This window comes from Zootoca vivipara, chromosome 8 (genome assembly GCF_965207765.1).
Source record: "Zootoca vivipara chromosome 8, rZooViv2.hap1.1, whole genome shotgun sequence".
Classification (NCBI taxonomy): Eukaryota; Metazoa; Chordata; class Lepidosauria; order Squamata; family Lacertidae; genus Zootoca; species Zootoca vivipara.
Genome location: NC_142591.1, coordinates 30971445 through 30996156, shown reverse-complemented (window position 1 = coordinate 30996156; position 24712 = coordinate 30971445). Strand labels below are relative to the sequence as shown.

At 42.1% G+C, this 24712-nt stretch overlaps 1 protein-coding gene across 6 annotated transcripts in view; it reads left to right on the top strand.

The window, feature by feature from the left end:
* Positions 1 to 24712, top strand: part of RIPOR2 (RHO family interacting cell polarization regulator 2) — a 102851-nt gene that overhangs the window by 50784 nt on the left and 27355 nt on the right. For 5 of the 6 annotated variants that reach the window (XM_060277937.2, XM_088676240.1, XM_088676241.1 and 2 more), the window contains exons 2-6: positions 17405 to 17531; positions 19486 to 19641; positions 20850 to 20928; positions 21590 to 21613; positions 22349 to 22402. In XM_060277937.2, the coding sequence (XP_060133920.2) occupies positions 17405 to 17531; positions 19486 to 19641; positions 20850 to 20928; positions 21590 to 21613; positions 22349 to 22402 (440 nt within the window). Of the gene's footprint in view, positions 1 to 15686; positions 15837 to 17404; positions 17532 to 19485; positions 19642 to 20849; positions 20929 to 21589; positions 21614 to 22348; positions 22403 to 24712 lie in introns of all 6 variants that reach the window. The other variant, XM_088676243.1, reaches the window with a different exon arrangement.

The window sequence follows — 24712 nt, the reverse complement described above, 5'->3', positions numbered from 1 at the left end:
AAACGACAGTCTTCATATTTTTTCCAAGCTACGTATCCAAAAGCATTGCTTTCACATCATTTCGCTGCTGCCTGCCACACACCAGGAGACCTCAGCAAAGAACAGTCCCAATTAAAAACATTATTACTTGTATTTGCCCACAGCTAATTGGGATTCAGAACCAGACCTTTCTTTCTGAATTAACAAAGGCAGGGATGTGTTCAGTGAGGGTGGCATGGGAAGAGAGAAAGTTCCTTTCCACTTAGGGTAACTGTTCTGTTCTGACTGCCAGACCTGGCTAAGACACAATGTTTTATATGCAGCTCGAGGTTGGCAACTGTTGGTCAATGGGCCAAATCCAACCCCTTTAGTTGGCACAAAATAACTTGCCTCTTCCTTCTCTTGAATTGAAACAGCTTGATGAACATGATCAAGAGGAAGTTGGGTGCATGCCAGGTAGAGGAAGGCACCTCTCTCTTCTTCTTCTTCTTGCTTGAACCACCTGCTCTACATTCCCCCAGTAGCATGGAGGGGAGGGCGATAAGTGGAATGGTAACTTTGGAGAAGGTTTGGCGCACCACCCACCAGCATCCATACAAAGTTAATGGCAAAACTGGGGTCATGCTTTCTGAATATCTCGTTCCAAAAACCTCTTCCAATATAACCAGGCTATGAAGGAATCTGAATTTTGTTCTGAGTTGCAGAAAAGCAACCTTGCTGTGAGAAAAAAGGCATGTTTGTTCCTCTTAATAACTTTGAACACTGGGAAATGGTGGTTTCTCTGCTACCACTGGCATTAAGTATCTACAGTTGTTGTTGTTGTTGTTGTTTAGTCATGTCTGACTCTTCGTGGCCCCATGGACCAGAGCACGCCAGGCACTCCTGTCTTCCACTGCCTCCCGCAGTTTGGTCATACTCATGTTGGTGGCTTTGAGAACACTGTCCAACCATCTCGTCCTCTGTCGTCCCCTTCTCCTTGTGCCCTCAATCTTTCCCAACATCAGCATCTTTTCCAGGGAGTCTTCTCTTCTCATGAGGTGGCCAAAGTATTGGAGCCTCAGCTTCAGGATCTGTCCTTCCAGTGAGCACTCAAGTACCTACAGCAGTACACCATAAACTGAAACAATAGCTTGTAATGTTATACTGGCATTCAGATGTCCCATGCCGGGCATTTCTGTACTTGCTCAATAATTCTTGCGAACAATAATTCTTTGGAACTAGTAAAATCTCTTTTTAAGATTTCCCATTGAAGAGACTGTGGGCAATAATAATAATAAATAAAATAAGCCCTGAAGTAAACCTGAACCTGGCTATTATATCTACATAAATTGTAGCTCCTGTTTTGCAATTGCTCCACTGTCTGCTGCCCCAAGGGACAAAACACTCAGAGTGACAGATCAGAAGCACAGCCTTGGACATGATCATTCATACATGTTGACAGATCTTCATATTATATCAAGCTGACAGAGCTGCTAACACTGTGATCATGTACCTATACCAGCAGCCTTTTCTTCATTGCTTCTTGTTGCACTGAACTCTAAATAAGAAGCAGTGTCATTTCCACAGGAGTTAGGGAGAATGGATGGCTGTCACAAGTAACTACTTGCAGCTGAGAAGTTGTAATAATTGAAAAAGAAGATGGGCATTGAACTTGCCTGCCATTTCTTCCCAAATTGTGGATTAGAGAAAATCTGGAAGGCTATGATTATGTACAGACTTTCTCAGCAAACACAGCAAGCAAGGAATCCTAATTTAAAAACATACATTTTGGCATCATGGTTTCTGTTTATTTTCTATGTGGAAACTCAAAACTCTTGATTAATTTCTAATCAACTCCAGATGTCTATATGTTTCATGACAATTATTCTTATCACACACACACACACACACACACACACACACACACACACGTTATACAACATGCATATCCAATCTTTTCAAAAGGAGGCTCTTCCTCAGGCTGTTTTTGCTGTAGTCATCCCACAAGCATATCCATTGTATACTAAGGATTGTAATCAGTGAGTTATTTCTTCAGTGATCTTGCTGTGTATTCTCTTTTGTTGCCTGTACTTTTAACTTTACTTTAAAATTAAATTAAATTTCATGGAACCAGAGAGAGACAGACAGAGAGAGGACACTTTGCAAACTGCCAAGGCAAAGAATACTATTCACTTGTGAACTGCTTGTGTGTTGCAGTTATTTTTCATTTGCCATGCTAAGCTGTTCTGCTTGCAAGATAGACCCCTTGTGTTTGTGGGCATTGAACCAGCAAAAAATACCAGCTGAAAATAGACAATGAAGGACCTGAATTGCAGCAGTGCCCTCCAAGCATGCACAGGCAAGGCAAGGCATTCCTCAAAGTAGATTGGGAAGTGCAGTAGCTCTGCTGAAGCAGTTATAATGTCAGCCTCAAGGTATGTTCACTGCATGGTTCTCTTAGTGAACTGTAGGGGGTTTTGGGTGCCCAGCCTTTTTTAAAAACAAACAAAAAACTCTAGGTTTTTCTGTCATGTTTGCTCAACTTCCCTTGTTTGTGCAAACCAAAGTCTGCACTTAACAGCCAGACTGTGTTTTGCACAAATCAGTTTCACCTTAGCATGATGCATACTCTTAACATTTGTATAAAGATCTTCCAAATGTTAAAAGAGCTTCACATAGATCACACTGTTGCAATCCTTATAAAACCTCTATAAATTGCATTAGTATTATCATCCCATATTGCAGATGGGGGAGGAAGTTGCTAGGCCATAAGAAAGCGAGTTGCTCAAGTCCAACACTAGAGATGTCATGGCAGAGGTGATAAGGGAGCCAGAGACTTCCTGGTTCTTAATTGAGCCACTTAGCTGCCTCACCACACAATGTCCAATTTTGGTTTGCAGCCAAGTATGATTTGTGCAAACTGAAGTTCAGTTAATGGTAACTGTGTTTGGTACAAGCAAGGAAGTGAGGAAGGCTTTCAGAGTGCATGAAGGGAGGAAAAAAAGAGTGTGTCCAAGCTGAGGCTCATGCATAAATGACTGAACTCCGACTTGCTATTATGTGTCAATGAAGCCAATGTTTAAAGTTTATTTTCACCATTATCAAAAAGTTATAATGTTATCCTGACTGCCTGAAGAGGTGGGATCAGTTCAGGGAGAGATGCAAAGCTTCTCTTGTGCAAAACTTGCAGAATGATTTTCTTCCACCCTCTTCTGTTTTGCTGAAGAAATCATCCAATAGCTTATCAAAATATTTAAAGACTTAAGCTTATGCATATGCATTTTCACTTGTGGCTACTATGCATGATGAGACTACGCAGCATCAGCATCTTACAACTCAATAACCATATAGTTAACTACACAGTCCTTGTGATCAGTACCAGATTTTGGGTGGTGTGGTGGGCTGTTCCCCCGCACAGGGTGACAAGATGAGGGAGTGCAAAATGGAAAAGATCCATAATTGAGAAGATCCATTTTGGGGCACCAAATTTTGGCCTTACACAGGGCACCATATTACGAAAGATTATCAAAGTCTGTCCCTGCATGTTATGTCCCTTTAAATTTATGCTGTGGATGGGCTGTAATAATTGCTCAGTTTTTCATACCTAACTTAATAAGGTTTGATTAGGTAGGCACCTAGCTATTTCTATTCATTGGCCAGCAGATGGCTCAGACAATGAAAGATGGTAAACTGGGATCAGCTCAAGATTCAGACACTCTGTTCTGGCATCCTGGTTGACAGATCAGTGGAGTCACAGTGATAGAAACTCTCATAGCACAGTATCCATTATCATGGTGAGATGGATGCCGGAAGAGTCCCAACCCCTGGGCATTGCTACCTCTGGGGAGCTATATGGTCCCAATTTATCAGGTAGGCTAGATTATAAATTGGGAAACCTGACCTAATCTGATTATAATACGTTGGAGCACAATAACCTTGGATTTAGGCAGATCATGAGCCCACAGGGGGAGATGCAATGAAGCAAATACAGGATATTTTAATTTCAGCAAAGTTAAGTGTTGCCTTCCCCCACACTCTCCGCCTGTCTAGAAAATATAAGTACCTGGAAGATAATATAGCACACTCAACCAAGCCTGTGATTTGCATCAAGCTTTTTCATCTAAACAATTTGTTCAGAAGTCCTTCTATATTCAGGGAACTGAAATATCTTTTGGGTGAAATATGCCACTTTGTTTGTAGCCTTAAGTGGTGCAGGAATGAACAGGATGTATTTTTGCTGTTTTGTTTGACCAAGATGTCATGCTGTCATATTTTTTTCCAGGAATCTCAATAGGTTTAAACCTCTCAAAAGATCTCTGTTAGATATAGGCAGTGAGCAATAAACTATTATTACTTCATTTGTCGTTAAAATTATATACTCCACCTTTCTTCTACAGAGCTTAGGAAAGCATCCATGGAATTCCCTCATGTTTTCTCATCCAAACACTAATGTGCCTTCAGATCACTATGCTACGGGGCCACAACAGTGATATAATCGCCCCAAAACTCTCCCAAGATAATCCAACAATATTTTCCATATGGTTTTTTGTTTTTTTGTTTTTTGCTGAAGCTTTCAAGATCTGTCCTACTTTTGATAATCCAAAAAATACACTTTAGGTGTGTATATGTAGTCACACAACATGGTAAGCATGAACAAACTGGGCCCACTTTGCTTCTCTTCATTCTGCCCCGTTAGTGCGCAAATGAAACAAACCATTATCCCTTCCTTAGTGCTTAATCTTGCTGATGGATAATGTCTTGTTTGAGCCATACAAACCATGGTTTCTGGTTTAGATGTAACGCTAACCCAAGGGTTGTGGTTTGTTTCCTCTGTGCACTATTGGGGGGCAGGGAGAGGAGAGGAACAAAGTGGGCATAATTTGCTTATATATAGTAAGCTATATGGTTTATGGCTTAGAACGAAGCTTGAATGTGGCCAGAGAGAGAAAGGGGGAGAAGTGGCTATTACAAATTCATACAGATGTAATGTAAGCAAGGAAAGGAGATAAATGATAATTACTTTTGTCTTTCAGTGATAACGAATGCTGTCAGATCTGGTTAATCCAAGCTTCGTTTATCCTTATGTCTCTGTATTAAAAAGATTTAAGTGATTACTAATCCTGTGAATATGGTGTCAGCCTCTTAAACTTGAAGGCTTTTGTAAATCTGCAATTCAAATGGAGTGTGTTGCTTTTAAATTAACAGGCTTCAGCATAATTACTGAATCAAGGACCCAATCTTATCTTCAGAGGCACTTGCCCAAATACTACATTTAAGAGAAAATTAAAAACCAAAATCTAACTAGTTACATTATAAAAGGCTATAGTAATTCAGCTTATGTGCCTTAATTCCCATTAGCTTTTAATGAAACTTAGGTGTTTTAGGGTTCCTGTCTTGCTTCTTTCATAGGCCGTTACCACAGTATTCAGTAATAGCAGCAATATCTTTAATTGTTTCTTTTTATGCTTCTCCCTGATCCAGACTCTGTAAAGAGGAACTGTGACCTGCAAAATGGGGAACAGTAAAAGAGTTTAAGAAACACCCCACCCATATTTTTAACAAGTCTTGGGCTTGAGAGTGTGTTGTATACTGGTAAGCCTGGGAATATTGATTCTTCCTTAGCCTGCGCAAGCCAGAGCTTAAAATGCACTGGTTGGTTTCGTTTTCCTGACACAGGCAAAGAAGTCTAACTTCATCATCTTCAACCTGAAGCAATATCATTAAATCAGGCTAAATGTCAGTGGTGCGATAAGCAGCCAGCACACACATAATTCAATTTTTAATGCTTGATTAGCAAGCAAATTATGCAAATGTGGCAAAAGCATAAGAAAGGGGTAATATATCCCCCATTCATCCTTTTATTCATCTCGGGTATGACCCAAGATTTGATCTTTTGATCTGTTTAGTTTCTAGGACAGTAAAAACTAGGAGATAGCCACTTTTTCAAAGAATGCCTTATCTTGGTTTCTCTTGTCAGCTGCTGATCCAGTCACACCCTGGTTTTTTCCTCCTCAATCTGTATGCAAATCAGCTGTATTTTACACATGCACTGCCTGCTAAATCTGTTAACATTCGCATGCATTAGCATTTACACCCAAGGTGCAATTCTCCTCTTGGGGAAAAATGGCCTAAAGATTCTGCTCCCTTCATGGTTGCACCTGCTTTCCCCGTCTTCACAACTAATGTTCCTCTATTGTTTCCGTATTTAACTTTTTTTTCTGTACCTGTTGAGTGAGAGCTGTGATCAGGAAATAATCTTCAGAACCCCAGACACTTCAGCAGTTGCAGCATTATAATACTGATGCAGAACAAGCAGCGAGAAAACTGGCCACATTTTTGTAGTCTGTGTGTTTCTGTCATCCAGCTTTTGCAAGGGGTTCTTATTACTGCATCTGAACACTGATATCACATCTATCTACCTGCTGCCATATACCAATAGTTTTGAGCAGTAAGAGCAGCTGGACTATACAAAAAACTCATGTTATTCCCAATTGTCCCCTTATATGTGCTTGCATGAACAAATGTAATGGGTAAACACTGGGAATGTCTTGACAGAAACTGCTGTGATTCTGGGACCTTCTGTTCCAGAAGCAGCTGTCATGGGAGTAGCTACTGGCCATATATGTAACTTCAAATATTGCACTTTCCCCAAAATGAATGTATTTTGTTGGAATTGTTCTCATATGGAAAAATAGATTGTGTGAATTGCCTCTAGGCTACACCCACTGTTTTCTATGTCCAGTTACTTTGCTTCTGTTGTAAATTTTCAGAAAATGCTTTGGCCAAATCATATATCAAACTAGGAACAACAGTCATAATACTTAAGTATTATGGAAGCTATTTTGTGGATGATAATGGATGATAACACACATGGCCATAGCAGGACTGAAGACATCTCACGCACACACTATCTTAAACCCATTTCAATCATCACAATGCCACTTGCCTCAGACACAGCTCCACATGCCACTGTAGTTAAGTTGGCATATAGCCCACTGGGTGGCACCATTAATGCAATCTTATCTTTGTTAGCCATGACTGTACATCATACACGAGCGCATATAATGCAATGAATAAGGGCAGATTTGAAGGCCAACTGTCAACTTGAGGTAAATGCAGAAACTTAAATAATGAGACCGGACTCATTATTACCCAGTTCTGAAGCCATTTCCTACATCTAGGAGCCATGAAGTGTCTAGAGCTCTTATTTATTGCAACAAGATTTAGGTTGACTTGCATTTCTAGTTTATGTATGTACAGAGGAAGTTAAAACAGCAAGACCAAGCACTGGTTCAATGTGGGCTCCATATACAGTAATCTCCTTTGGGCTCAGGCTCACAGACATTTGCCCCCATCATGGATACAGTTGCATAGAAAGTATGTTATGATGACCAGAAGTACATGAGTACCCACGGACAAAACACTTATAGAGAAGGATAATTAATGCACCCCAGTGTAAGCTCTTGCTTCGTTATTTATTTGTTATACATTTACACCAAAACCACTGGGTATCTTACCAAGTGTACTTCCGTTTTGTCCAGATTAATTCTTGTTCGTTCCCATGCACTCCAGTACAAGCTTCAGATGGAAGTCCAGGATGTTTTAAGATTGAAGGATGGAAATGAGAAATAAATCTGAGTGATACTGGCATAGTGATGACATTCAGCCCAGATCTCCAGATGGCCTCATCCATCAGCTTCATGTAAACATTGAAAAGCATGGGAGACAAGATGGAGTCTTGTAGTGCCCCACATAGACCAAAGGCCATGGCAAAGAATGAGCGTGCATGTATGTGTGTGACTGGTTTGTTTGTGTGTGCCCACAACTCTTCCACAGGTCCCCATATGTACCCACAGCTCAAAAAGGTTGGTGACCCCCGTTTGTTCTCTGCACTGATTGGCAGTGGCAGTGGCTCAGGCAGAAGCCTTTCCAGTTCTACACGGGAGACCCCAAGAACTGAACTGGAGTCCTCCTGCATGGACTGTTGAGTTTTGCCATTGACATGGCCCTTCCCAATTAACACTGGCCAGAAACACATGACTGGAGCATCTGCTGTAAAATCACCCAGAATGGATTGTTCAGTTTGGCCAAGTATAAAAAGTAGAGGTGAAACAACTCGCAATGCATGTTTGCTCAGAAGTAAGTTTCATTATATTCAATGAGGCTTATTCTGAGATGAGTATGTGTAGGACTGCAGCTTTGCACTATGTGCAAATGTCTCCTGGCAGTCAAAATCTGTTGCATGGATGACATTTGTTGCTGTGGGCAGGAATAAAACATCAGGGGAATCCTGAAAGGAACAGGCACAATGCAATGCTAGGTATACATGACTGGAATAGCCCTAAAGCTGTGGATGACTCCCGTAGCAGCATATCACATTTGATTTTGCAAAATTGTTTCTAGTTTTTTCCAGCAGCTGTTAAGGCGTCTTGAAGGTTGCAAACTTAGATTTATCATTCTATAAGCTTAGGGCCCCCGTACAATCGCAGTGACAGCATTCCTGACACACAAATGGCAGCAGTGGAAAAGTTCGAAAGAATGAAAGATCTTCTCTCAAACCTGTTCTACTTCTTATTAAAGATTTACTGAGAAGGGCACAGATGCTGGTAACTTGCATAAGCCAGTGTGTCTCAGCTCTGTGGCCTTTCCTTCAAGGAAGTGGGCTTGCTTTGAGGATCCTTGAAGGCGATGGTACGGTTTCTGGCTCATGGTAAGGTATCTTTTGTTCATCTTCAAATGATATGATATATTTTCCCTGAAGGAACGTGTCATCTACAGTTTTGGACGACAAACGTGCTGTCGCTGAAGAAGAGCAGAATGAATGTCACTCAGTTGTTGTTCTTTGTGTCATGATTTTGTTCTCTGGGTAATCTTCAGGCCTTCTGTGCTCACTTCAGAGCTTAGTCCAACATCTTTCTCCTTAAGGACATTATCAGTTTGACCTGATCTCTTCAAACCAGAGACCTGAGGCTGTAGCAGGGTGCATTCGAAGCTCCTGTACAGGCATTGTTTCCAAATTGTTTCACTAGAGTGGGCAGCCATGTGCACATATCCCTTTGCACATGTGGAATTTTGGCCCATCTGTTCATGTAGATGAGAAGGTTATATGTGTTGGAAGCTGCCCAGAGTGGCTGGGGCAACCCAGCCAGATGGGCAGGGTATTACTATTTATTACTATTACTAGATTCAGGTAGGTACAGTGGTGCCTCGCTTAACGAATGCCCTGCTTAACGAAATTTCCACTTAACGATATGATTTTTCGAGCGGAGGTTGCCTCGCTAGACAAATTCGTTTTATGAAAAATTCGTCTAGCGAATCGCGGTTTCCCATAGGAATGCATTGAAATTCAACTAATGCGTTCCTATGGGCAAAAAAAATTCAATGCATTCCTATGGGATTCGCTAGACGAATTTTTCGTTATAAGAAAAGACCCGTGGAACGAATTAAATTCGTCTAGCGAGGCACCACTGTAGCTGTGTTGGTCTGACACATGCACACTAAAGCTTATACCCAGAACAAACTTCTTGTTGTTGTTTAGTCATTTAGTCATGTCTGACTCTTCGTGTCTCTAAGGTGCTATTGGACATTTTTTTAAAAAAAAATTATTTATTACTACGGTATTACTATTACTAGACTTACCTCCAGGAGCACATATGTACCTCATCAATAACAGACAGCTGGATTTGACCAGCTCAAGATATTTATATCGTATGTAAATGTAAATGGGTGTACCCTTTTCAGTTCTTCATATCTCTCAGAAGGATTTTATTGCCCTGAGTTTTACATTTGTAATTCTGCTAATTAGTCTGTAATCAACAGAACATAAACATCTGCATAAGCAATGGAACAGCAGAGCCCCTTCAATTCATCACATTGAAGCATTTCGGCAGGGGGATATAAATCCATTCATGAAACAAATCCTGTCCTCAGGCTCTCTGCTAACTAAAAGCAGAAGTGTGGAAATGGAAAAAGAACTCAGAATTAATACTGTATACTGTATTTAACTAGAGAGCTTCACCAGCTGAGCACAGTCACAATAAAACACAAGTTGAAATACAGCCATAGAAACCAAAAGACAGAAAGACATGCATAGAATAGTGTCTTCTCAGAATGTGTATTTCCCACCCATGAACAATCACTCTGCACATTTCTTACCCCATATTGTTTCTTAGTTCTATCTAAACATGTTCAGCATCATTCTGCAGTCTGCTTTGGTTTTTCTGTGTAAGCAGTTGTACTAAGTACAGATATATAGAGTTATCAAACTGCAGAGCTTATGGTTAGCAGAAAAGACCCATGTTCACATCACAAGACATTTTAAATTACGGTATCCTATCTAAGATGCTGCCTTACTCATTATACAGTAGGCAACTAGGCAAGTTGCTATTTGCAATCATTCATTAGTTACAATTTTGTACCGCTTTCTGTTGTCAAAACAAAATGGGTTCCTCATTCAACACTTTGCTATATAGGAGGCACATTATGGGTGGTTCATTCAGCCTCAAGTTAAATATTTTGTAGAACAAGAATTTATGTACAAGCACTTTAAGATAATTATATCTAAATGAAGCATTAAAATATTTTCCTCGGTAAGCAGAGGCATATTATGGATTTGAAACAAACTTTATTCAGCAGAAAATGGTCAAATTGAAGTCCTAGAGGCAAAGACTTACCATGCACCTTTCATTGGAGTAGCTGTGCTGAACTACAACTTCCATCATCCCTGATCATTGGCCATGCTTGCTGAAGCTGATGGGAGTTGTAGTTCAGCAACATTTGGCAGGCCCAAAGTTTCTCATGATTGCATTGAAGGGTAACCTGAATAGGGCAAAATCTAAACTAATTCATTCCTAATTCCTAAAATGCTGATTCAACTAAGCCCAGTTGCCAACTCAGTTCCACAACTCCTTCCCAGGTAGCATTCAGTCTTCCCACCACAGTGGACACCTTTTAACAAAGGCCCAAGATGTTTTGGTTCGTCCAGGTGTTTGGAACATGAATTGTTCTGGTTTTTGATTGTGGTTTAATAGATAGTGTTAACACTCCACTCCAATCTCCATGAGCGGTGTGGGATTCCAGGAGTTGCACTTACCAGAGTCTGTGTTCCCTTTGGGGACAATGAGGCACAGTGGAGTGTGGGGTGTTTATGATATGTGCTTTATTTACACATACATACAACCTGTGTCTAGATGGAGAGAGTGCAGAGCATTCACAACCCAAGAAAGTCCAGTTCCTGCCACTGCTGCAGCCATGGATTCCAAGAGACCCCAAAGAACATGTCTAGCCCTCGCAATAACATAAACAGACTGCCCGCCTTGTGCTCTGGCCTCCCACCTCTCCAGCTTGCAAAAAGGACACTTTTTCCTGTTACCTCATAACTCACTGTATCCCTGGAAACCTATCCCTCCCAACTGGCTGGGTCTCCCTCCTCTGTGTCCAGCAGCATCTTTTGTCCTGTTGATAGCTTTCGTCACTGGGTTAATGGCTGGCCACCATCTTCTTTTGTCCTCCTCACCACCCACACTCAGCGAGCTCTGCCAGACTAGCCTTCCTTGTTAGCATAAACTGAGCCCAGAGATTCCCATGTTTGGCACAGTTTAGTCAAATCTGGATTAAGTCTAATTTTTACGGAATCCAAGAATTATGGGTGACTTGCACCCACAAACTCTGGTACACAGTACCTATAACCATATTTAGCACTGCAAGACAGGAGTGCCTGACGTGCTCTGGAGTCCATGGGGTCACGAAGAGTTGGACACGACTAAACGACAACACCTATTGTATTTTTAATTGTAATCTTCTGATTTTATCAATAGTTTATTTGTTATGGTTGTTTTAGTTTATTTGTTTATGTTAAACCACTCTGAGGGGAGGGGTGGTATCCAACAGATTAATTTCATTTCTTTCCTCTCCTGCTGCCACATGTCACATAAATGGGTTCTGGGGTTTTCCCCAACCCTCTAGAGCAGATTTGGGGAGGTTGGGGGGCTGAATTCAGAGATAAGAGGGAGAGAAAAACCTACTGCACAAATGGAACTACTTCATTGGATAGTTGGTTTCATCCTGTTGCTAGCATGACCTCTGTTATGAATGAGCTTTGCAGTGTACATGTTGCTGTTTTCCTTATTTCTTGTTTGTGCTCTTAGTTCCTGGTGCCTTTGTTTATGGTGAGTTTAGATATCCTAAAAACCACTTGGAAGCCCTTCTCCACACACACAGGGATTTTTGAAATCTGCCTGATACTAAAAATATATTTGCTTTATATAAGTAAAGGTTGAATGCCCATTCTGTCCTTACATCACATCAAAGAGCGACCAAATGCCAATTTCTATTTTAATCTTTGCAGAAACCATGGGAGTTAGGTGCAGGGCTGTATGACGACTCTTTGAATGAATGCACTTAGTTGCTACCTCTTTTACAGCATCATGGTTCCCAGTTCAAATGCTGCATCACTCTTTAATATAAAGTACAATGTGCTGAACTGAGATAATGTGTTCTTGAGCCATTGCAGTAATACGCAACTTCTTGCTCATCAATTTGAACTGAAAAGATACTAAGCCACTATTGTCAGAAGTTACTGACAAAAATGATAATAATACACGACTAACCTTGCCACGCTGTGTCACCCACAACCCTTCCATTTTGCTTAACGAAAAGTTCTGTGTAAGTCAAAAGCCTGCCTATTTAGATCCTGATGTAATTTATCCAAATAAAAGCTGTCCCTCTACATTTTTTATTATTTTATTTTGTGGGTTTCACATGCATCATAAATGAGACTTAAATATATCAGGAGGGCAGCAATTTCGGGATTTATTTTATAGAAAGTCATTCATCAGAACATAATGAGAGCTCAAAGGCCCATCTATTCCAGCATCCTTGTCTCACCATGGCTGACCAGATGTCTATGGAAGCCTGCTAAGAGACATAAGTGCAACAGAACCATCCCCAATTCTGATTCTCAACACCTTGCATTTAGACGCGCCCTGCTTCTCATACTAAAGGTGATATACCACCATCACGGCTACTTGCCTTTGATAACTTTATCTTCCATTAATTCTTCTAATCCCCTTTGCAAAGCCACCCAGGCTGTTAGTCATCACTACATCTTGTGGTAGCAAATTAGACAATTAAGCTGTGTGTTGGGTGAAGAATTACTTTCTCTTCATAGTGAATCCATTTTAGGGATTATGCAGAACATAAAAAACCCACAAAAAACCCTTATTCAGCATTTCTTCCCAATGTTAAAAACTATCATTCATCCTTAAACCATTTAGCATCTTTTGCAGCCTTCTGTAATGTGTTCTCTTTCCTATCATCATTGGCAGTGGCAGAGTTTTATGCTCTGGCACCGGGGGGCGGAGAGCAGACAGGGGCGGGACTGGTGCGCATCCTGGGGGTGTGGCACGCCACCCATAGGGGCATGGCAGGGGGAGCAGCCGCGATGGCACCCCACCGGGATCGCACTGCCGGGGGTGGTGCGCTCCCCCCGCACTCCTCTTCCTCCGTCAGTAGTCATTGGTGATTTCAGCCTTATAAGGACTTGCAGTGTTCCAAAGGAAATGGCATTTATAGTATTGGCGATACTTTACATCCACTAAGGTCAATGGGAATTTGTAACTAGCTTCAGGAAGTCAGGGAGCAAATGTATTTTTCATGAGCTACAGATGCTTTTAATAGTGTGCAACCTTTGTACTAGAGTACAGGTATATTACCCTAGCTTAAACAAGTCCTCTATTAGCATGCGGTGTCTTCTAACACACACATTCAAACTTAGTCTGAGTAGAAAACCCAGTGCATAAGTGACAGTGTGTAAAATGTGCAGTGCAGACTTGAAAATACTTATGGTGTTATATTTTTCCTTGTCTCCTGGATTAAATGTTTTGTAAAGGGTTGTTGGCACTTACTGATGGAGAGGGGAGGGGTGATGCAGGGGGAGCTAAGGGTGAGTGTGTGAGCAATGCATGCAGGTGCTCACAGCAGAAATTGCAACCACTTCACTCCTCCACAGCCCTCTTGCTGCTGTGCTACCTAGAGCCAAGCCATGGTTTGGCTTAGTGTTCCATCCAAACCAGGGTCCATGGATTTCCCTGCTTTGGGGCGGGGGGGGGGGAGCGTGAGATGTAGCCAAGGTTTGTTATTGGGTAACCCTAATGGTTTAACCAGTCTGGTCACCAGAATTTTAAGTTCCCTTCTTCTCCTAATTGTGATTAGGGAAAAATCTCTTTTAATTTGCTGGAAACATGATTTATCTTGCTTGAGATTGGCACACATATGCATTCCAAGAAATATCAACAACCTCAGATATGCAGATGACACAACCTTGATGGCAGAAAGTGAGGAGGAATTAAATAACCTTTTAATGAGGGTGAAAGAGGAGAGCGCAAAATATGGTCTGAAGCTCAACATCAAAAAAACCAAGATCATGGCCACTGGTCCCATCACCTCCTGGCAAATAGAAGGGGAAGAAATGGAGGCAGTGAGAGATTTTACTTTCTTGGGCTCCTTGATCATTGCAGATGGTGACAGCAGTCACAAAATTAAAAGACGCCTGCTTCTTGGGAGAAAAGCAATGACAAACCTAGACAGCATCTTAAAAAGCAGAGACATCACCTTGCCAACAAAGGTCCGTATAGTTAAAGCTATGGTTTTCCCAGTAGTGATGTATGGAAGTGAGAGCTGGACCATAAAGAAGGCTGATCGCCGAAGAATTGATGCTTTTGAATTATGGTGCTGGAGGAGACTCTTGAGAGTCCCATGGACTGCAAGAAGATCAAACCTATCCATTCTTAAGGAAATCAGCCCTGAGTGCTCACTGGAAGGACAAATCCTGAAGCTGAGGCTCCAATACTTTGGCCACCTCATGAGAAGAGAAGAATCCTTGGAAAAGACCCTGATGTTGGGAAAGATTGAGGGCACTACGGTAGGAGAAGGGGACGACAGAGGACGAGATGGTTGGACAGTGTTCTCGAAGCTACCAACATGAGTTTGACCAAACTGCGGGAGGCAGTGCAAGACAGGAGTGCCTGGCGTGCTCTGGTCCATGGGGTCACGAAGAGTCGGACATGACTAAACAACATCAACAACATGCATTCCACAATAACAGAGTTTTGGGGTTTTGTTTTTTTACTCTTGTGTGCATTAACAAGGACCTGATGAAATAATATATTAACTTGGCAGTGTGTTATTTTGTTTTGACAGGATGAGGCTTTTGACTAAGAAGCAGCTCATCATATGCAAATGAACTCCTCATAATTAACACTAGTCTTTGGTATCCTTCTGCTGTTTGATGTGCTGTAGAATGTTTTTGCCACTGAACCCCATATGCCTGCCACTGTTTCTGAGCTCTTTCCTTAATAGCAATCTCAAAGTTCAGCCTCAAGGTTCGTAACTCCTCTAACATAACCTAGTCCTAGGCGAAGTCAACAGTTATCAGTGTGTAATTCCCACCTTCCCATTGCTTCGCCTTTTGAACCCATTTGGAGTACATAGCTAATAACTGCGTAAATCATATTTTTTTAAAAAAAAATCAATTACAAAAGTAGAATATCTCATTTTGCAAAATGATGTCAATGCACATTAAGATAACAGAGCTGTCATTTCATTTCTAGCTTGCTAGATCTGAGAGAAATCTGGATGCCTTTGCTGTCAGGTGCAATCAATGGTTTAATTTTTTTGCAGGGCCCAGAAACTTGTATTTGGTCCTGATTTTAAGCATTTGTTTTACTTAGATGGGAGCTGAAGAAGCTCAACACTCTGCTGCTGTGCTGATATAGATAAATGACAGAAAGAGGACAGTCCCATACCAAAGAGAGAGAGAGAGAAAGAAAAGGAGGAAAGCCTCAAAATAAAATAAAAAAATAGGGAACTTTAATAAAACAGTAAGTTCTCCATTATGTTTCAATGGAAATGTTTCTCAAGGGCACAATAATAATTCAGTTTTGTTGAATTATTATAATAAGGGAAGCTCTGAGGTACTAAGGCATGGAAAGAGTTTTGATTTTATTCCAAAGTTTATAAAGTTCCTCCTGGTATGGCTCAGGTACCTTGATGTTTACAATAATCAGATACAGAATTTTCTTCATGTACTTTTTAGTTCTTTAAGCATTTAAGCTCAAGATGCTGTTTTTCAGCAGCACCAATAAGTACTTGGTGAAATAAACAAGACTTCTGAATAAGTATGCATAGTATTTGGATGTAAGACACAATTTTGTATAAATTCCATAATTCAGAGCTTCTGACTAAAGAGCAAAAATTGTCTGCATTCCTAATTACTGGGGAAAGAGTTTTTGTTAATCTGAATTACCACACTGATAATATTCTACCTTTCCAGCCTCTAAGCACACCGACACTTCTCTTCATTTGCTGTGCTTCTTTCTCCTCTGAATGAAAATGCTTGTAGGGCTCTGGCAGTAATCTCCCAGGTTTCATTTCTGATACAGATAATTCAATTCAATTTTATAATTATTATTATTATTATTATTATTATTATTATTATTATTATACCCCGCCCATCTGGTCGGGTTCCCCCAGCCACTCTGGGCAGCTTCCAACAAAATATTAAAATACAGAAATCCATCAAACATTAAAAGCTTCCCTAAACAGGGCTGCCTTGAGATGCCTTCTAAAGGTCTGGTAATTGTTATTCTCTTTGACCTCTGGTAGGAGGGCATTCCACACGGTGGGTGCCACTACCGAGAAGGCCCTCTGCCTGGTTCCCTGTAACTTGGCTTCTCGTAGAGAGGGAACCGCCAGAAGGCCCTCGGAGCTGGACCTCAGTGTCCGGGCAGAACGATGGGGGAGGAGACGCTCCTTTACGGTCACAGACCAATACAGATAATCATTTTTCTACTCATGCAGACAGTTACCCCAAATATTCCTCATATTTGATTCTGTCACATTTACTTTTGACAGGGGTGGGGAAGCAATATAATTAGTAAATGGATGTAGACTTTTTGTACAAGGTAGAAAAATAAAGCACATTGGACTTTGCATTCCCATGACCAGTCATACACCAAGTCAATAGTACACAATGTGCTAGTCTAGTACTATAATCCATATTCATTTGCCCAATTCATTTTTCAGGAGCAAGAAGCAAAGTTCTCTTTCCATGCACCCAGCTTTGTTTGGAACACAAAGATCTCTGAGACACACCAGACTTTCCGTGGGTGTCTGAGAGCAAAGTAGTCGGGGGGGGGATCCATGGAAATAAAGGGATACATTTCTCAGACTCCTACTTACAGAGATACCTCTGGTCCTCCTAAAATGGGAGTTCTGGTTGCTGAAAGAAAATGCAACTTTAGCATTGACTTGAATATCTTTAAGGATCTCATGAGCCGTGTAGTTAATTTTCCTTCTATTGTCCTGAAGCTGTAGTTTGGGAAGCTGTATCTTAAACCTGCCTGTAACTTGCCATTGCACCTGACCTCCTTACTCTCTTATCTTGCAGGAATATCTTCCAGATCCCCAGAAATCATGTCAGTAGGATCACATTCGTTCTCCCCAGGAGGCCCTAATGGGATTATTAGAAGTCAATCCTTTGCTGGCTTCAGCGGTCTCCAGGAAAGAAGATCCAGGCAAGTAGCAGCTCCAAAACCAGGCTCTCAGCTTGTAAATAGGGGGTGGGAAGAAGCTTTGTTGGGGTCTGTTGTTGTTATCCCATTGTTATCTATTGCAAAGGATGCCTCTGTTATAGACCTGACAATCTATCGATGGTGAAATTTAAATTAAGCAAACAGAAAACAGCTCTGGCTTTACCAAAGGTTATCTCTTTGACCTACCATGCCTTTTAAGACATCAGCTTCACAATTAAGGGTGGGGGTGGGGAGCGGTTGCACACAGTCATAAGAAAACAAAGGAAACCGTTCCACAGGGAATGCAGTCAGGGTCACTCTAGCCCTTTCTTTTACTTACAGATGTGTCAAACATTCTGATTTGCTTTAGATCCAGTTTAATCTTAACTGTTTCATTGATTCCCTTTGCTGCTACTCGGGCAGCAGGTCCAGATATGCTGTTTGCAGCAGTCTATTTCTCAAGACAGTGCACAGGGCCAGAATATGGAAATTAACATGCATTTTTTAAAAACAGGTAGCAGTGTAGGCCAGGGTTGGAGCAAGAAGTCAAGAGTAGGCAGCAGCCCTTTTTTCTCCTCTTCCTAGGATCAAAATCAGCAACTTGGCATTGTTGGGCAGTGCTGAGCATCAGGTTCTAGCTACCACAACCCCACAGTGTCCACACTGCCAAAGGCAGCACTATATGGAGGAAATTGTGGGAACTGAAAATGGAGGACATAAACAAACCCTTGGTGCCGCCAAAGCTGTGCTGGCCACCAGGCCCCACTGATGGAGACAGAAACCCGTCAGAAGGTGCTTAGCTGAGGGCCCACTCAAACTTGAAGTTGTCCCTGTCTCCATCCTGTGTTTCTGTGCCCCTTTTGTCTCTATGGCTGAATGTCACCTGCAGTTTACATGATATATACAGTGGAACCTCGGTTTACAACTACCTCTGTTTATGAACGCCTCCGTTTACGAATGCCGCGGACCCGGAAGTGTTTACATCCGGGTTCCGCAGCATCGGTTGCGCAGCTCGCTTCTGCGCAGCTCTCACATGTGCAGCAGAGATCTGCGCAGCGCGTGCGTGCGCAGAAGCGCTCTATCGGCGCTTCGCGCATGCGCAAAAGCGTGCCTTTGGGGAGTGAATGCCTCCGTTTACGAACGCCTCCATGGAACGGATTGCGTTCGTAAACCGAGGTTCAACTGTAGTAATGTTTTGGTATTAATGATGCTTAGGGATAGATGGCTATTACACATTAACTTTTTCAGCAATGCTGCAGAACACACACACCCCAATTCAAGGTGGCTTCTGTGGCCAGGGTTAAGCTTGTTGCAGGTTGCTTTTTTTATTTGTTGTCTTTACTTGATATCAACTTTTTCCATATGCATACAAAGCATAAAGGCAAAGAACCTCTATCATGAGCTCATTGCAGGTTGACTTGAGTTAAGGCCCTAAGCTACCAGGGCATTCTCCTGCAAGAGCTCCATTAAAATGACAGAGAGCAAGCTGCTTCGCTTGTTTGGATTGTGCCTTTGTTTAATATTAATTACATCCTGCCTAAATATGAATCAAAGTGGTTAATGGCCTGAAAGATCCACAGTGCAATAACCTGCCCTTCTCTTCTTCTACTTAGTTTCATTGCATGGTACATTTTAAATCTATTGTTACACACACTGAGCCTTTGCAAGGGGACCCTCCATAGATCTAAATAAATCAAAAGAATTAAATCACATTCAACGGCACTGCACATTTCTGCAAGTAGAATATCAGGTGCTGATAGAGTGTCATGTTTGCTCAGACCTATTAACCCATAAACTTTTCGTCCCCTGGCAGGCAGCACAGTAAGCAGATTTCTTTGAGTCAGTAAAGATTAAGTTAGGGAAAGCTCCTTAGGCGATGCTCCTTTGAGATAACCAGATAACCGCGATTTATACCTTTTCTTCCACCCCTTGCTCTCCTTTAATGTTCATTTTGCAGGTGTAACTCCTTTATTGAAAATTCCTCTGCGCTCAAGAAACCCCAGGCAAAAGTGAAGAAGATGCACAATCTGGGGCACAAGAGTAACAGCGCTGCTAAAGAGCCTCAGCCTGAAAGGATGGAGGAGGTTTACAGGGCCTTAAAGAATGGACTGGAGTAAGAGCTTTTATACGTCTGGAGCAGCACTAAAACTGTCTTTACTGCTCTGTGGAAGAACAACTTGTTGCCCCCCTGGAGTGAATAAGACTTTTAACTTCTGATGTCAAAGATAGGTTTATCAGCTCCCCAAAAGCAATGAGTTCCTGCTTCTCCTCTTAGCAGCTCAGGGCAGATCTGCAGAATCTTTAGATGTTCAGCCACAGTGGCGCAGCTGGGTGATTTTAGACACTGGAGTTAATGGGCTTACTTGGGGCTAGGGGGTGGGTGACTTTAGATAGCTGTGCGCATTACTTTAGTTGTGAAGCTCACAGTTCACAGTTATCTTTGCGCACACGCTCGCCATGTGCTTTACAATTGCTTCCACATTTTCTTTATTATTAAGAGAGAGAAACCAAGCAAAAACAGTTTGCCAATGCTGATTCAAAAGCATACCGGTAATACTTTAGCATACTTTTGTTATAGAAAAGGAGCGTATAAGTTTAATGTTAAAATGATAATAAAATGAGCATCAGAAGCCATATGCATGTCTGGCCAGCTGCCCCCTGACTATAAAATGTTTTTAAAGGTAAGAAGAATGAAAGCATCCCATCATCTTCTGATTTAAGATTGCGTGCATATCCTTGCCCAGACCAGCTCCACTCTTTCCCTGCCTACCGTGGTGGGAGCATACCACCAACTTTAGCTTTCACTTGCCCACATTTTTGGTAGATGCAACAGGGACTTCCATAGTGGTTCAGGCATTGCCCACATACCCACCAGCGAAGCCCAGAAAATCTGGTACAGAGGGAAACCTCAGCTGCATCCAAACACTGTTCAGCCAGTGTAGTGGATTGAAGAGGGGGGTAGACTACGTTATAAATAAAATCTGACCTTATTCCCTTATGGGGTACATAAGAGCCTTGCAGAGTTCTCCATCGGTAAGAGGAAATGACAGAGCCAACCAGAGACAGAGAATATAACAACTACTCTCTAAGGCTGCAATCCTATACACATTGACCCGTGAGCAACTCTGACTGAATTCAGTAGGACATGCTTCTGAATGGACAGGATTGCACTGTCAATTAAGCAAACTTTACTCGGTCGAACAGTTCGTGGCAAGAGTAAAACTTAGCAAAAACAGGTTTTCTTTCCACAGAAATCAGCAATTGGCACTTCGTTACTGAAACGTAACAGGACTGATGTTTCGCTTTTTGTTATCTTTGCAGTGAGTATCTGGAAGTGCATCAAACAGAGCTAGATAAGTTGACTGCTCAGCTAAAGGACATGAAAAGAAACTCACGGCTGGTATGTCTTTGTCATAGGACTCAAAACAGTAAGGAGCTTCAGGTAGCCGTAATGGAAGTGGTACAGTCCCCCACCCCACCCCCGAGGTCTCCACAACCAAAGATTTCGGACTAGGAGGCATTTGTGTTAAAGTGTTCACATGTTAAAAATGTACTGTCTGGGTAGAACCTGATGTCGTAATTTTATGATGTGGTGGCAATTGTCACAGATAAGATGATCTCGCCCCTGAAATGCATTACACTTTAGGAGCTCTGCTACATTTGAATAAGGCCCTGACACAAAGTAGTGCCTGACTCACACTGTTTAGTACTGTTCCGTGTTGCCACCCACATCACCACTCAAGGCAGATCCATTCGGTCAGTTTCACTCTTTACTGGTTGCTGTTTTGTGCGGAGCCACATGTGGTTCTCTCACAAACAGTGCTGCAGAAAACCCAGCATTGCTAGGCGTATGGTGATGGAAAAAACCCAAAAGTTGTTGAATACTTTTAGAAGTCTTCATGATCTATCCACACATTTCAGGGCCAGCTACAAAAGTCGCTTCATCATGGGGAGGGAAAACTTGCCTTTTTACATTAACTTAAGGCCCAAGACAACAATTCAGCATCGCACTTGAGAGGATGTCTACTGAACTATTAATCCTTTCATTTCATTCATTACAGGGGGTGCTGTATGATCTAGACAAGGTATGTCTATCTGCAACTTATCTGCAAAAATAAATGTTAAACCCGGTCTATGTGGCAGCAGACCATAAGATTACCGGTAGTTGTGCAAGGGAACCTTTCTGATTGCGCTACAGTTATGCAAGGAGACAGTGGAAGGATGGGCATAATCAGTCCTTATTCATTCATTTTGCAACAGAAACTTTTAATCCAGAATAATTATTTCAGAGAAAGTGGTTTGAAGATTGTGGTATGAACTCAGTATTGCTCTCAGCAAGTTTTTGACCCAGATTTCGTAATAGTTCTACTGTACTAATATATTTTGAGGAAACTGATAAAAGGCTGAAAAAGGCCCTCTTTGTCTAAACCACGCATCCCCAGACTTCGGCCCTCCAGATGTTTTGGACTACAATTCCCATCTTGCCCGACCACTGGTCCTGTTAGCTAGGGATCATGGGAGTTGTAGGCCAAAACATCTGGAGGGCTGCAGTTTGGGGATGCCTGGTCTAAACCCTCACTCATTTTTACATTTTCTTTTGGAAAATCATGAACTTTCAAGTACATGAGTCTATTATTAATTACAAATAGGTTGCCATGAAATTAAAAGTATTCACTTTTAAGGAAAGGCAGTGTTCCTTCCAAATGCCAAACTGGTTTGACAAGAGAATATGACAGTTCCGCAAAAAGGCCAAATCAGTTCAGCTCATCTCAACTGCCTGTCATTCTTCCCATTCTAATTATTTTTAATTTATTTTGCAGCAAATGAAAGCAATTGAAAGATATATGAGAAAGCTGGAGTTTCACATCAGTAAGGTAATCAGCTGTCCTTTCATCTTGCTTTTAACTTTGTTCTTAACCTATTTATCGAAAGCCAGTCTAGCACTCTCTTTTATTCCACAGAGATCTCCTCACAAAGCACCTCTTCAAGGAGGTTTTGGTTAGGTGGTATTGCTTATGTCAGCTGCAAATGGGGTGTGGGGATTCAAGGGAGTTCACAATTTGCCCCCAGTTGTTGCCACCATCCAACAATTCAGCATCGCACTGCCCTGAGGCATGTTGCAAGAGAAGGTAGGCCCAGCAAACACAACACAGGGAGCACTGTTCTGTGCATGCTCCAAAGGCTGATACAGGCAGTCCAGTTTTCTGCCCAGTTGCTAGGCAGAAAACCTGCCAAGGGGACTTCAGTGGGAGATGGGACATTTTTCTCTGCCATCAAGTGAACCTGCAAATATTAAACAAAATATATCCACTTCAGGTTAAAATATGTGCATGTTATTTAGCTATCCCTTTCCCATTTTGACTAGGTGACTAATTAGTGACTACTAGTAAATTCTTGCCATTTTAATGAAAGTGTTCCTAGAGTGCCTGTGCATTGCTTTGATTCTTGAGGGCGAGGGTGCACTGCATCTCTATGTGAAGAGACACCTTGCATGGACCACAGAGTTCCTATAGTTGACGCAGGTGGGGCTGTGGTCTAAACCACTGAGTCTCTTGGGCTTGCCAATCAGAAGGTCAGCGGTTTGAATCCCTGCCAACGGGGTGAGCTCCCGTTGCTCTGTCCCAGCTCTTGCCAACCTAGCAGTTCAAAAGCACACCAGTGCAAGTAGATAAATAGGTACCACTGCGGCGGGAAGGTAAATGGCATTCCCGTGCGCTCTGGTTTCCGCCACAGTGTTCTGTTGCACCAGAAGTGGTTTAGTCATGCTGGCCACATGACCCGGGAAGCTATCTGTGGACAAACGCTGGCTCCCTCGGCCTGAAAGCAAGATGAGCGCCACAACCCCATAGTCGCCTTTGACTGGACTTAAGTCCAGGGGTCATTTACATTTTTTACCTTTTACCTTTATAGTTGATTGCTGTGTCAGTAAATGCCAGGCTATCCTGTGGACCAAATAGTTGGATAAATTAAATTCTCCCTCCCCTCCCCTGAATTGCAAAGCCTGATTAGGCCCCCTGCAGTGGCTATTTGCATTTTTACAACGATTCACACAACCTAAAGATACTTAGGTATACCGTAGTTACTTTGGCCCTGTGCTAGCAGTGTCATTCCAGCATTACACTGCAGTTGTGTCCCCAAGGGCAGCCCTTGCTTATAGCAAGGAGCATAGCAGCAAGTAGGAATTGTTTGCCTGCTTTCAGCTAAAATCTTCTGTGCTGGGGCATCTAGAACACAGCCATTATTCCCATACTCGCAGATCAAATATTCATCAAGAAAATAGTTCCTAGAATAATATGTTCCCTGCCAGCAAAATGTCATGCAGCAGAGTACTTTTTGTTCGAGTCCCTCCCACTCAGAGCCAAGTGATTTCGGTGTTTTAGCAAAGAGCGAGTTGCTACAGAGCTAATTCCACACTAAATTGTTCAGCATATTAGCTTACTGTTCTGTAGCCCATGGTGACAAATAAAAGGGACTTCATGTGAAGCAAGGTTTTATGAGGCCAGAATGTAAGCAACTAACTTATGGAAACCTTTTAGTGGAAAGTAGCGAAACTTAAGCAGACTGAGGACCAGTGCATGCTGGTCTTCCAGTGAGAGCTGTGACTTGAAATTATATTCTGAACAGGAAACAAAGCAAGGAAAACAGGAAATGTGGTAACTAATGTGTTAGCTCTGTAGCACAGCAGATGGGTCTGTGATAACTCCACACAGAAAGAGAAAGAGAGTGCGAATGTCATACCACACCCTTGTTAACAGAAGTAAACAGCAAAGTAAACATTTTCTAGGATGGAGACAGTAGCCTGACCCGCAAGTGCTATGCCATTTACAGCCTTTCTAAACTGCCTCCACTAGGACTGAGCTTTGAGGATTGGTGCATAACATTATACTAGCTGTAATGTGTGTTGTAGGCATCTATATCTTATTTTTTTAATGAAGCAGGTTTGGCTAACTAGTTGTTGCCGTTGGCATCTGTCTGTCTCAAGAGACAATGGAGTGCACTTCTGGGGGTGAAGTCAAACAGCTGCATTAGCAGCACTGAAGTGACCTCCCTGGGACTCAAGACTGGGCAGTGTGTATGGAGGTTCTGGGCGGCCCAGATGACAAGACCCCTCTCTTGGCCTCACTGATGTGGTCCAAAGAAAAGCAGAGCAATACATTTGACCAGCTCGGCTGCAGGAGTTGCCA